Raw genomic sequence first — 15,125 nt, 5'->3', positions numbered from 1 at the left:
TTTTCTCACATTTCTCTTCTCCCTATAAAACTTCATTTTTTGGTTTTATAATTGTTCATCTCTGCTACTTCTCCAATGTAGTTAATATAGTCAACTTAAGGTTAAATTGTCATAGTCAACTGTTTAGAGCATAAAATTGATGGCCCTTTAGAGTTTTTTTGTTTGTTTTATGTATCCTATAAAATTCAATATTTACCAAATTTAAAATTTATGTTTAAAATCTTTGATTATGCCTAGGAATTTAGAAAAGTGCTATTTTTTCGAGGTTGAAAAGGAATTGTGCTTTTCAATTTTGAAAAAAAAAAAAAAATAGCCTATTCTTCATTTCGTTTTTTGGGAAGAAAATAAAAGACTATTTTTCTTATAGTTTTAATCGCATGCAAACCATTAGCCTATTCTTCATTTCTCGAGATCCTTCGACGACACCTCGAGTGCTTGTCAAATCATTTCTCTTGTCTTGAGTATTATATTTACTTGCTGCTATATTATTCAAGGGCGTCGAGATGAGGTTGAGTTGCTCTTGAGGGGGTCAGGAGCAATAGAAACTAAACAAAAAAATTCAATGCAATTAGGATTAGTTAAGTTTTTTGACACGTAAAAAAGGAAAAAATTATAAGAGTTCGGTAATAAAAGGGAAAAGGTCTTTTTCAAGCCTCTAGAAAAGGACATTTTCAAATTTCCCATTTATGGATCATAGAAAATCAATTACCTCAATAAGTGGGATTAAATTTAAAGAAAATTGAGTTCAACGGGGAATTGTTTGAGACCTACGTTTTTTTTTTTTTTTTTTTTGACAAATGATATTGGTAGTGGGTTAAATTGTTAGTTGTTTGGGTAAAGAAGATCGGTGGAGATCAAACCCGCACTAGAATACATAGATATGATTGTTTTTCCCCATTGTGGTAAAGCATCATCTACAAGATTGTGATTTGTCTAACTATTTGGCCAAAGTCAGCTCCCAAAATACATTGTGATTTGTCTAACACTGTGATTTGTCTAACTATGTAGCTCCCAAAATACAAAAAACAAGGAAGTCCCGTGTTTGAAACTCCAAGTTGGTGAGTTTGCTTGATTGTGATCAGGGAAAGGCTGAAATGCCTTTGTAAGTCTTCCTAGCCCCCGGACTGGGTGGATAACCATGGCTTATCACCAACTGTTCCTTTAAAAAAATAAATAAAATAAAATAAAATAATATATATAAATATATAAAAAAATAAATAAAAATAAAAACCCAAGTATAGTTAGATAACTAAATACTTTCCGATTTAAGTGAATTGTTGCAGTGATGACATCACTTTAAAATGATCAATTCAGATCATAAGAAATATTATGCAGTGGACACAAGTAGTGGTGAATCTGCTACTTCACATATATAAGGGGTCATTTTAGAAATGTGAAGCTCTATTTTTTTTTAATTTCTAATATGCACCATGGATTTATCATATTTTTGTTTATTTTTTATAAAGCGATATATTTACACTAAGAGATGAGAATTTGCACACAATAAACTAACTTTAATAAATTGGTATATCGAATTTGTCACCACATGAATCGAACCTATTCAAGTGGAGTGAACAATAGAAAGAGTAAGATAAAGTAAAATTACAATCAAAGAGTAAGCTATAGAGTAAGATAAAGATAGTTAGAAGAAGATATTACGAACCGCAATCACTACTCATCACTTAATTCGACTAAGAGTTGAGAGGAGAAATTAAAAAAAATAGATGGGGAATGGTGGACCAGAAGTTAAAAACAACAAAAGAAAAGAAGAAATAAATGAAAACAAAGATTTTTAAGGAGAATTATTGTAAAATAACCAAATTGTTGCAGTCATATTTAGAATAAGAATGTGATTGAGTAAATCCTAATAGATCTAGGAATATATCTTATATTCATATTAGGAGTTGATTACCTATTAAGAGTTGTAATCCTAAAGGGTAAGGTTTTTGTATATCCTACTACTATAAATAAAGGTACAATGGGGGTGATACAATACACATCTCACAATTAAATCTCTCTCTTCTCTCTCTCACTACCGCCGGTCTCCCTCTCTCTAAACCTTTAGATAGCTCAATTAAATAGGCCTACAATACGTTATCAACACACTCTTGCTAGAAGCTGAGGACTTGACGGATCATAGGAGGAGGCTATCTTCCACACATTTCAAAGGTTATTCTTTGTTTTCTGCTAATTAGGTACGCTTGAAATAAATGAAGATATTTGAAACGTCCACGAAGCATGAAAATATTCCCCATGATGCATGAACCCCTCTATGTTTATATTTTCCTTACAATATAAATATATCATATATGTTTCATATGATTGTCAATATATATATATATATATATGTTTCATGCATTACGCAATTAATTTGCTATGTGGAATTGTGAGTCAAAGCATATTAATAAATTATAAGCGATTTAGGGTTTTTCAAACCCTAGGAATGTCAAAAAAAAAATTTGGGAAACATGCGGCAACACTACCGCATCACCACCGTGGCTTCACCAAGACACCACCACTGGCCTGAAGCCCAACCGTGTGGAGCATAACATGGCACTATGTCATTTTAGACAACTTAGACCTCACAGCAGGCTGCTGCGCTGACCCAAACCCTAGGCCTCCGACCTACTTACTTTATAGGGCCTGAAGTCCCTTAGCCCACCCAAGAAAAACCTATAGCCTTTTCTTAGCCTGTTGTCCCGAGTCCCTGGCCCAACTCTAGCAACCCTAAGCTACTAGGCTTCCTTGTTGCCCATAATCCGGCTCGCCTGTAGCAGCCCGTATGCTCATTGGGCTTCGTCCTAGTCTCAGCCCACTCGCCAGCAGCTTTATGTTGCTGGGCTTAATTTTCCCTAGACCTAAAACATGAAACCCAGCTTTTTTGGGCTTCCCCAGACCAACTTAAAAGGCCAACTTTTTGCTGGGCCTGCCCCGTGTCCCAGTTTCGACTTGAAGCTAGTAGCCTTGGCTGTTAAGCTCCCCAAACCCTCTCAACCCTAGGCCTGCAGCCCTCAACGAGCCCAACACGCCTGCAGCCGAACCTGCAGGGCCTTTCTCCCATATTATTTTGCTTCCACAATCGACTCTATTCGGTCCCGATCTATTGAATTAATTAAAATTGACCTGCAGTCCATTAATCTGATGATTAAATCCAAAATTATTGACCTGAAGATCACTTTTGGACATCATCGATTCAATAATTTATTTTTATACTTTGAACTGTTGACCTACCTTCGTATTAATGAAGCTCTCACACTTGAGTTCCTGAAGAAACTCAAATTCACTACACTTAAGTCAGTATATTGCATTCTGTGTTTTTTGTAGAAACCTTTCATTTATGAACTAATTGTTCATAAAAACTAAATTGAACCTGTAGTTTCATATTTAGTGCCTTTGAAACCTGAAGTTTTCATTCAAAACTTACCACATGAAACCAGTAGTTTTCATGCGTAAATTAAACCAATACATGTCTATAGAACCTGAATGTTCTACGATATATGTCTATGGATCACCATATGACTAATCACATTTTTTTTTACCCTCTGTTTTAGGGACATGTCGAACTTAAACAAGCTCAATTTCACCGTTCTGGAAGTATCAAGAAAAAACTACCTGAAGTGGGTTCAAGACATGAAGCTCTATCTCGCTGCAAAGGGTATTAGAGCCACCATCGAGGCACCCACAAACGATAAACCTGTCGACGAAGCTCAGAAAGCTACTGCAATAATCTTCATTCAAAGACACATCCATGATGCTCTGCAGACCGAGTACCTCATTGAGGATGACCCACGCACCCTCTGGCTTGCTCTGGCTAACCGTTTCGATCAACAGAAAGATATATACTTGCCTGAAGTAAGACACGACAGGCAGCATCTTCGCTTCCAAGACTTTAAGTTCGTCAATGAATACAACTTTGAAGTTTGTAGAATTCGATCCCTATTGAAGTTCTATAAAGTGGAACTTACTGAATCAGATCTCATGGAGAAGACCTATTCGACCTTTCATGCCACCAATATTATCCTGCAACAAAAATATAGGGCATAAAAATTCACCAAGTTTTTGGATTTGATCTTTGTACTACTTCTCACTAAAAAGTAGAACCATCTTTTGATAAAGAATCATCAATCTCGACCACCTGGCTTGAACGTCGAGCCTAAAGCACATGTGCCCAATTCTAACAGCCACAAACAATGAAAGAATCATCGTGGCCATGGCAATAGGCGACAAGCCCAACCACTAGCCCAAGGTCAACAAAGTGCCAGCCCCAAGGGAGGAAATATGACCCAGCAACGTCCACCATTTGCATTTAAGGCCCCGAACTTCAAAAACAAAGGAAAAGCTACTGCTCAACCGATTTCCACTGAAATGGACATGTGCTACAGTTGTGGATCAAAAGATCATTGGTCACGCGTATGCCAAGCTAACCCCGAGGCTATTGCCAAGTATCCTTCCCATCGTGAGTCTAACTTTGCACATTTAGATCATCCGGAATATGTTACTACATTTATGGAGATATCGGATTTTCAGGAGGCGTCAGCACCTATGGTCGAATAAATTAGACATGGTTTTAGGGTGTTTGACCTTAGTGGCCGGCCCCTCTTCCCTTTTTTTCTAGGTTTATGGTTTAATTTTGAACAATTTTTCTAAGTATTTGGAATAATTTGTTTGGTTTTGGTTTGTTTTGAATTATGGATTGTTATTTTATGGATATTATTTCTCGAATTGCTTAATTGAATGAATGGACTTATATTTATGCATGTGACCAATTCAATCAGTTTATTTCTAGGTATGTCTAGTGGGGAAGTAAGTTGTCTAGCTGATAGTGCTACTACGCACACCATTTTGCATGTGCGACACTATTTTACTAACTTTATACCCAAGAAAGCACATCTGACAACCCTTTCAGGGCCATCCAACCTGATTAAAGGATACGGAAAGGCACGTATCATGTTGTCCAATAGTACAGTCTTAACCATTAAAGCGGCACTTCATTCTTCACGTTCCGAAAGAACGTTGCTGAGTTTTAGAGATATTTGAGATAATCAATACCATGTTGAAACCACTGAAGATAATGGTTCTGAATTTCTTTGTATCACTTTGTATGAATATGGCCAAAAGAGTATTCACAAGAAGTTGGAACGTCTCTCGAGTGGGTTGTACATCACAACCATTTACAGCATAGAAGCCCAATATGTGGCTGGCCCTATGCCTGAGTTCCAGGGTACTTTGCTGTTTTGGCATAACCATTTGGGTCATCCTAGACGTGACATGATGCGTCGCATCCTCAAAACATCTCATGGGCATCGGTTACCTCCCTATGTTGGATTCCCACCATGCAAAGCATGCTCAAAAAGGAAGTTGAATACTCAACCTTTGATTACAAAGATTATTCACAACCCCCTCTAAGTTTCTTCAGAGGATTCAAGGGGATATTTGGGGACCTATCTAACCAACATGTGGACCATTTAGATATTTTATGGTGTTGGTTGATGCATTAACATGATGGTCACTTGTTTGCCTATTGTCCACACGCAACGCTGCATTTGCTAAACTCCTAGCACAAATTATTAAGCTAAAGGCTCACCACCCTGATTATCCGATTAGGTCGATTCGACTAGATAACGCTGGAGAGTTTACGTCACAGACTTTTGACGATTATTGCATGTCAGTAGAGATTGATGTGGAACATCATGTACCCCATGTTCACACCCAAAACGGCCTGTAGAAGCTTTCATAAAGCACATTTAATTGATAGATCAGACTTTGGTTATGAGAACCAAACTGCCGGTATCTGCATAGGGCTATGCAATATTGCACGCAGCTATGCTAGTCCGCCTGAGGCCCACCGCTACCCAACCACATTCACCGTTACAGCTGGTCACTGGATACGAGTCTGATGTCTCGCATTTACAGGTGTTTGGGTGCACCATTTATGTGCCAATAGCACTACCATTACGTACCAAAATGGGTCATCAGAGAAAAATGGAAATCTATGTCGATTATGATTCGCCATCAATTGTTCGCTATTTAGAACCCTTGACAAGAGATCTCTTTACCGCACGTTTTGTGGATTGTCACTTTGATGAGACAGTCTTCCAGTCGTTAAGTGGGAAATAAGCATGCTAACGTTTCTGGAGAACGCCGCGAATTGTAGTGGTATGCTCCCACTATGTCTCATTTAGATCCCCGCACTGCCCAATCTGAAACTGAAGTGCAATGAATTATAGATCTTCAGAGCATGCCAGATGCTTTTAATGATCTAGCTAAGGTGACAAGATCACATATACCCGCTACAAACGCACCTGCAAAGGATAAATGTACCCTGCATACGTTACCATCTCACCTGGGAAGGCCAGACTGTCCCCGAATGTGGGGAGGCCCCACCTTCCATGCGGCTCGGTACATTGGAGGTTAGCCAATCATCTACTCCGACACTTAAGCGTGGCAGACCCCTTGGTTCAAAGGATTCACAACCTTGAAAAAGGAAAATGACACCAACCCTAGTTTAAATTTGACCATCGCTCACTCATCCGTTCCAACGCTTAAGGTTATTCTAGATTACGGTGATGTTTTAGACATGACAAACTGATCTCTTGAGAATCGTGAGATTTCGGTTCACTACACAGTATTAGATGAGGTTTGGAATAGGAATGAGATGATTGTCGACGATACATTTGTGTACACAGTAACTACTGACATCATGCTTAGCGATGACATTAAAACCACGTTCCGTTGATGAATGACAACGTAAAGCCGATTGGTCAAACTGAAAACAAGTAATCTTGTTTAAACTTTTAAACTTTTAATTACTAATTGATTAGCGGTTAAAATTTTAATTTCTTTTTTTTCACAAAGGATTTGCATCAGGGACTCAGGACTACACATGGATGCATAGTTTTGTAATAAATTACTAACTAATTAGCGGTTAAGCTTTTAATTTATATGATCATACATCACCTTCTTAAAGTTTTTTTTTTTTTAAATTTTCTAGGCCCGTATATAGTAACATATATGCTCGATAACTTATTTCCATTGTTGAAAAATTATATTTGTATAGTTATTTAAGATGATTTCTTTACCTTTCCACGGGACACAAAAAGAAGAGTAAATTGTTGATTTACCCCCTGAACTTTCACTCAACTTTCGATTCCCCCCCCCCCCCTGAACTTTTCTATTGGAAAATTAAGGATTCCAACTAATTTTTTTAGCCGATTTGCCCCTACCATTAGTTTTTCATATATTCGATCCATATTTCTATTAAGTGAGACCATGTGCACAAGATGTGAGGGTAGTTAAGTCATTCCACTCTTAGAAATGATTAAAAAAAGTGAAAATAAAAAAATAAAAAATACAAAACAAAACTTTCCCTCTATTTTTCCCCGCTAATTCCTATCCTCAATTTTATCATTCCCTCTCATTCCTCTGCATGAGAAATGACATATGGTATTATTGTCTTCAAAAGTAGCTAAGTTAGTCTTTTTCTTGAAGTATGTACTACCATTTTTATTTTCTCAAACAAATTAATAATTTGACAAATGCTTATGTTGTTATTATCTCCAAAGCAATGCATTAATATAAGAAACATGTTCATAATACTCATAAAAAATGCTCAAGATAATTACTTACTTTTCATAATGTCATAAGAGCATCTCCAAAGGAGATGTCAAATTGTCCAAATCAGCAATAACGGTAACAAAAGACAGCATTAATGTTTTCCAACTGAGAAGCCAAATCTAATGTGGCATGACATGGATTGACATCTCTCCCCCTTGCTGCCAAATTTGACAGCACCTTCAGATTTTTTTAATTAATTATTAAATGATTTTTATTAATTTTTTATTGGTTTAAAGCATTATCCTTTTGTTTCTTTTCATTCCCAATGCGAAGAAAATACATATGAATTATTATTTTATGTTTAAAATTTGACATATCGGTTAGAAAGCAAAAGTTTAAAAGATGTCAAAGTGCCATGTAAGCCTTCAAATTTAAATTTTAGGTTTAAAATTTGACAATTCCACAAAATGATCCTTAAGAAGTTGGAAAACATAAGAGATTTTACCATCCATAAGGAACATAACCCATAGAATCTCGATTACAAAATATGGGCATTCCACTTAACCAAATACAAGCAAAATAAGGTTTTAGTTATCAAAACAAGAGCACAAACATTTTGCTCAAAATGCACATGACACGTGGAGATCAACTACACTTTCCATGGCCTTCCTCGGTTGGCTGGAATCTTGTACCTGAACTTATTTTCATTTTTTATGGCTGAGTAAGGTTGAGGGTGTTATGTTTTCCAACTTCTTAAGGATCATTCTCTGGAATTGTATTGGGATTATTATGATATTATGAAAAGTAAGTAATTATCTTGAGCATTTTTTTATGAGTATTATGAACATGTTTCTTATATTAATGTACTGCTTTGGAGACAATAACACCATGAGCATTTATCAAATTATTTATTTGTTAGAGAAAATAAATGGTAGTACATACTTTAAGAAAAAGACTAACTTAGCTACTTATGAAGACAATAACACCATATAGTCATTTCTCATGCACAGGAATGAGAGGGAAAAATAAAATTGAGGATAGGAATTAGAGGGAAAAAATAGAGGGAAAGTTGTCTTTTTATTTATTTTCAGTTTTTTAATCATTTTTAAGAGTGATTTGACTTAACTACCCTCACATGTTGTGCACATGGTCTCACTTAACAGAAATATAGATGGAATATATGAAAAACTAACAATAGGGGGCATATCAGCTAAAAAAAATTAGTTTGAGTCCTTAATTTTCCAATGGAAAAGTTCATGGGTGAATCAAAAGTTAAGTGAAAGTTCAAGGGGTAAATCAACAGTTGACTCCACAAAAGAAATAGTGCATGAATTATATGACTATTTTACACCTACCATGAATGCTGTTTGAACATGCTAGAATAATAACCCCAGCATATTATGTGGTGCAGATTAGATAGTTTAATTCGTTGCAAGTTCAATTCTCAAAAAAAAAAAAAAAAAAAAAAAAAAAAGAAGCACAAACTCATAGTCAACTAATAATATGTGACAATAAAGCCATGCAAATCTTGTGCCTCTCTCTACTCTCAGGGGCCAAAAACATCTTGCACATCGTAAAGCTTTAATTAACTGACTTTTGCATATATCATGACTCGAGGATATCATCCAAGTTCGATCGCCCGACATTTGTATGTTATTAGACAATTAGAAGCATGCTGTCTCAGTAATTTTTCAAGTTGCAATCCACTACTTAATTATGATCAGGTCAGCATATGCAACTTACAATCGCAACAATGGAAAGTTGGAAATTAAACAAATTAATTTTCACCTCGTTCACCAAAGATTATGTGATCGATTATTCGACTGCGTGATGGATGACGAAACTATAAAATAACCTAGCTAGTACATGCTAACATAAAAGGCATAGAACTGGTACTGGGTACCATGCAATTGACTAGGTGATGTTTTTTATTTTATCCATGAATTAATCGGTCAAATATATATATATATAAAGAAAAATAATCTTAATTATAAAGAGTCATAATTAAATTTTTAGAATACCAACTATATAATTTGTTATTAGCCTATTAATTGAAGAGCTTCTAGTTGCCCTACGAATTACTGATTAGTTATTTGTGGATCATGGATTACCAGGATATTGGATGATTTCATTTAAAGAGTTGTATACATCTTAAGTCTTTGAGCATACAAGGATTACAATTAATTACAATACTTGTAGAAAAAGGAATCCTATTAATGACTACGGCGGCGGGGGAATGTATTGTATATGGAATTTGATGTACTTGATTTTGAAATCTAGGAAATACAGACTTCGGAGGAGTAAATATAAGACACATTGTATTGAAAAAAGATTTTTTTATGTCTTCTAAAAAGTCAAAAAATCTTATGGTATTCAATTATGACTTTTTGCGAGTCTATAAAAAAAAAAAAAGGTGTATTCAAAGTTTCATTGATTTTAAAGGATTTTAAAAGGTCGTGGACTTTGATGAACATTGAGTTATTTTTTAGTAAGTTTATTGCATATCAAATACAACCTCTACCCCTAACATTTTAATGGATTTCATTTTTTTTCATTTTTGATAATATACTCCACCACTCACCATATGCAATGACTACCCTTTCACCACCATGTTGCCACCACCACCTTACCATGATCATTTGTTGGTGTCAAAACTTGGATGGAGTTTGGACTGGGTTCAACACGTATTTGCCCTGAATGTTGCTTTTGGTCTCAGTGCCACAGGGTGGCTCAAGAGAAAGAGGCGTGCCACTATTGAAGGTTGCCAACAAATAAAGTTTATGTTTGATTGTGTGTGAAAGTTGCGCATTAATCTGACTTTTTAACCAATGATTGTGCGTCAAGTGGGACACTGGTTCAATTTAGTTCTTTTTTGTTCATTGAGCAAATGTGGACTTAAAGTTTAGTGTAGCTTCGTGTATGCTTGCCTAAAAATTAAATGGAAGTAAAGTATAAATTTTAACGAGAAACAAAATGTAATCACCTCATGATGTAATCAAGATTACAAACGTTTCACAAAAGTAAATTCTAGGCCGATCTGCTAAGCTACATAATTAAATGTAATTGACTGAAAATGTAAAGAAATTAGTAAAAATCTAGCAAGATTCAGTCCATGAAGGGAAAGATAATGCTAAATGAGTGTACTGAGATCATTGGTGTCTGATTAGACTTAGTGCAAAACATGTTTCTCATAGAGGAAATCAGTGTGGCTGGAATTGTACATCAACTAAATCATACCACTAGGTGGCAGAGTTGTGAAAGTTTTATATCTCAGGGATCGTAAGCAGTATTTGCTTTGAAGAAAAGCTTTGAGATTGTAGTTGAAGAGCTAAGAGAGTTTTTACTAAAGAGCAATTGGGTTTGTGATGAAAAGCAGTTGGGTTAATTGAATAATTACTCAAAGTTTTTGTTTAATCGTAGAGATTGAACTTGACGAAGGTCTCGACCTTGAAGACCTTAGGCTCTATTTATAGGGAAGGAGAATGAGCAACCTCGATCATATCATTGAGCTAAAGTAAAGGTAGACTGCACATTTAGCATTGACAGTGACTATAATTTTTGGTAGGTGGCCTTCAACTGTGTCTTGAGACGATTAGCACGATCGCAGTAATGACATCAGTGTGTCAGATTACATATGCATAGGCATTTAAGGGGGCAAGATATTCCCAAGCTTTGGTTGCCTATGTGGCAGATGTGCTTCGGATAGGAACCCATCCAAGCCCTTACACGGGCTAAAGTGAAATGAATTTGTCGTCTGAGCCCCAATTTTAGGCTTCAAAGTTAGTGGGCCGGAGTTGTGTGACTTTGCGTAAATAAAAATAAATAAGTACTATAGTATGCCTTATTTCATTTATGGCCCAAACACCATCTCTTTAGCCCACCACTACCATGGTCATCATCGTTGTCACCACCATCATTGCCATAGGCATCATCACCACCCCACTCCCTCTCCCCGCCACCCCCACCCACTCCATACTACCTTGACTACTACCACCTTCCTATGACTATCACCATGGTACCATTTTCACCATCGTGTCAAGATCATCACCACCGTACCACAACCCTTGATGACCACTTTTTTATTGTCGTCGTTACCACCAGCATGACTATCACTGACACCACATTCATTATGTTTGCCACCTCTACCACCATCATCACCACAACATCACTACCAACCCATCCCAACGCCACCACCACTATTTTCACCCATACTATTAACGTTGCCACCAAATACACCACCATATTGCCAAAAATACCACATGGGCAAATCCACCACCTTATACGACCACTTTGTCATGATCATAATAATCATTTCAAATAATGTGAAAAAAAATTAAAAATAACAATACTTAATTAATAAATTGATCAATAAAAAGTTCATGACAATTCACATAACTCTATTAAAATTTATGATAAAAGTCTCACAAACTCTATTAAAGGTCATGTATAATTCAATCAAAATCCACATGGAGTCCATGAAAGTCAAGTAAACTCCTTTAAAATCCAATGTATTCATAACCTTATGAGAATTCATCAAACTATATATCCAATACACCCCCTTAAATTTGATTTTCTGGAAATATCATATTAGATCTTAAGCAGTTTTTTATTACCGTTGACATTATCAATGAAGTAAAATCATATTTGAACGTGTACTTCTCATTGGCGATTTCATAATGTTGCAAGATAGATTTGGGGAGCACTAATCTTCATATTACAAATCAATATATGATTTGATCAAACTTTGCAGGCACTGTATACTAGATTTTTGTCGGCTGGAAGAAGGTTGTGGAAGTCAGTTAATTCTTGGATCATGGGAGCTTCTGGGATCATGTGTTGCACTAAATTTCATGTAATCCTCAAAAATATTTAACTAACCTTGGCAACCTCCCCTAGTAAACCATTATTACACACATCAATATATATGAGATTATTAGGGACTCATTCCAATTGTCAATCCTCTGAAATTTTCAAACTTGCGCATGCTGGCTGCATGGGGTTTCATGTCTACCCAGAACATGCTTTCAATAAATTTGAAAGTTTCGTATGTATTTTTTTTATTTTTAATTCGAATGACGGTTATAAATGGCACAAGAGTGACTACTTTTCCCTTCAAAAGAGGAAGAGACACCACTTGGAACATGTCAACCTACAGTCCTACATGCAGTTTGACCAAGTAATAATTTTCATTATCGTAGGGCTTTGGCACTAATAATTTTCCTCGTCGGAAATTGATCGAGTAGTTGAACTTTAGTGAGTAGGGGAACAATTAAGCCACAGAAGCTTCTGTGGGACCTTCTAAATAATAGAAAGGTCTACTAACTTACAAATTAAAGAAATTCTATACAGGAGCTTCATTTGCGCAATGCATGAATTTTGAAAAGATATCCTAGAGTAACTAAGAAATTCTAGCTAGCTACAAAATAATCCTCTCTTAAACTGATAAGATAACATTGAGAAATACCTTTCGTTAGATTAGTTGAATACTCTGCATTACATATGTGCTTCACTCACTAAAATGGAAATTGAAATTGTTGATCGCGTTTTAATTAAATGAAGGGAAATTGGTTGAAATGATGAAAATGCAAATCTCAATTGATGAAATGATTTGGTAATATGTTGTCATTATTTTATTTCAGCGAAGTTTTAAAATCCAAATATCAGCTAATTTTTCTTGAATGAAACGCTTATAATTAGTACATACTACCACAAAACTGAAGTAAAATGATCATATTTATATTTATGGATTATTCATGGTGTGATTCTTAATTTCCAATCTATTCTATACATAATTAATCATATTCATAGTATATTAAAACAAAATGAAAGCAATGAACAACATTTCTTCTCTCATCATGTACTCCTGGAGAAAGCTTCGTTACATGGCAGATCAAACGGGCTCCAACCATCCATTAACAAGTTGGGATTATGAAGTTCATGTCCTAGTATCGATGTGCCAACTTGCATTGTATGACTACCACTATCCATCATTTGCGAAGTAGTAGACCACAATGCCTCTTGGCCTGGCAATGGTGGCAACCCAAAATCGCTTGCATATTGTACTACTTCACTTGTGTGTTGATGATGATGCTTCTCTGGATGATGAATTAATGGGTCTAATCCACCAAAGTACATACGGTCATTGGTGCTACAATTTTCAGTGGACAAGTGATCATGAGATAGAGTGTGAAATCCAAGCGACCCAACAAGACCATTTTGATGATAATGATTATCCATTAACTGAGTACTAGTATTGTCTGAGCTTGCATTGTTCATGTTTAATTCCATGCTCGAAAAATCTAAAGCTGCTGGGTCGAATTCGCTTGGAAATTTTGGTAGTTGATGATCAGATCCGGTAGTACTATCTGAATTATCGGGCTTCTGCTTCAAGAAATTTGCATAAACAAGTGCAAGATCAATATGTGACCCATCTTGAGTCACTGAGGGACTTGTGGAATCACCCAACACGTTGGTGCCATAGGAATTATGAGCACCCTCATTAGTACTGGCCCTACTCTTATTTGTGTTGTGATGTGCGGGACCTTCTGTAGTGCTGGTGGTGGTGGCGGATAGCCTTAAAGACTTGGACCCTCTTCTATTCCTGCGGCAGCCACCTCCAACAGGGATGTTCCTGAGGGACCCTCCTTTGGTCCAGTACCTCCTACAACCCTTGCAAAAGTACCTTGGCTGAGTTAAACTATAGTTGTTGTAGTAACAAAATTTGGTGTTGGAACAACCACACCGGGGACAATTGGGAGATGTGTGATGATGATCATCGTTTGGTTTCCATCCTGCTCTCTCCATCACCAATGACCCAATTCTTTTTAGGCTTCATCAAAATTTCCAACACTCCCTCTTCCTTTCAGAGTTGGAGAGAGAGAAAGAGAGAGAGAGAGAGAGAGAGAGAGAGAGAGAGAGAGAGAGAGAGAGAGAAGGCTCAGTTGGGTTGCATGTAAATGAAATAGTATAGTCTATATGCTTATATGGGGTAAAATAATTATAATTAAGAAAGCATTAGTGTAGAGTACACAACCCCATGCACATTGCACACTAGTACGTAGTGTGTTGAGAGATTTTCTCACATTGATAATGTAAACTCTGATTTTTCAATATATAATTATGGTCTTCAACGATTGCTAATTGATTTTGGTTCAAGGTACGTTTTTAGTTCTATCAGGATATCAGAATAAGCCTAATTTGTATTGTGTAATTATTTGGTTTAATTCATGCCAAATATGAGGATATGTGTTGAGATTTTATCTCATACATGTATGTAAAAACTTACAATTAATCTTTGTTTTCAATATCTATGAGAGTTGAACTCAAAATCTTTTCAACAAAATAAAAAGTGATCATCGCCAATGAACCAAATAGGCAATAGAAAGTTTCACATTTTTGAGTTAATATACTCTAATGCCATTAGTATTATGTAAGAGTGAAGTTTGTTATATAGAAATGTTGACTGTGTGTATGCACCCGTGCACAGGAGGTTTCGGTGGCGTTGAGGCCGCAAAGGGAGTTAGGGTTGTGCGTGTGTCACGTCCCCGTAGGCTGATAGCGGGTGTCGGTGT

The 15,125-nt window shown here is 36.2% G+C and overlaps 1 protein-coding gene across 1 annotated transcript; it reads right to left on the bottom strand.

Annotated features, from left to right (window-relative positions):
• Nucleotides 1-13,407: 13,407 nt before the first annotated feature.
• Nucleotides 13,408-14,358, bottom strand: LOC103935228 (dof zinc finger protein DOF3.5-like). Its single transcript, XM_009344991.2, has one exon. The coding sequence runs from the start codon at nt 14,356-14,358 to the stop codon at nt 13,408-13,410; it is 951 nt and encodes a 316-aa protein (XP_009343266.2).
• Nucleotides 14,359-15,125: the final 767 nt, after the last annotated feature.

Source organism: the organism of the source record quoted next, unplaced genomic scaffold (assembly GCF_019419815.1).
Source record: "Pyrus x bretschneideri cultivar Hongxiangsu unplaced genomic scaffold, Pyrus_bretschneideri_v1 Contig53, whole genome shotgun sequence".
Classification (NCBI taxonomy): domain Eukaryota; kingdom Viridiplantae; phylum Streptophyta; class Magnoliopsida; order Rosales; family Rosaceae; genus Pyrus; species Pyrus x bretschneideri.
This window is presented reverse-complemented; position numbering and strand designations above follow the sequence as displayed.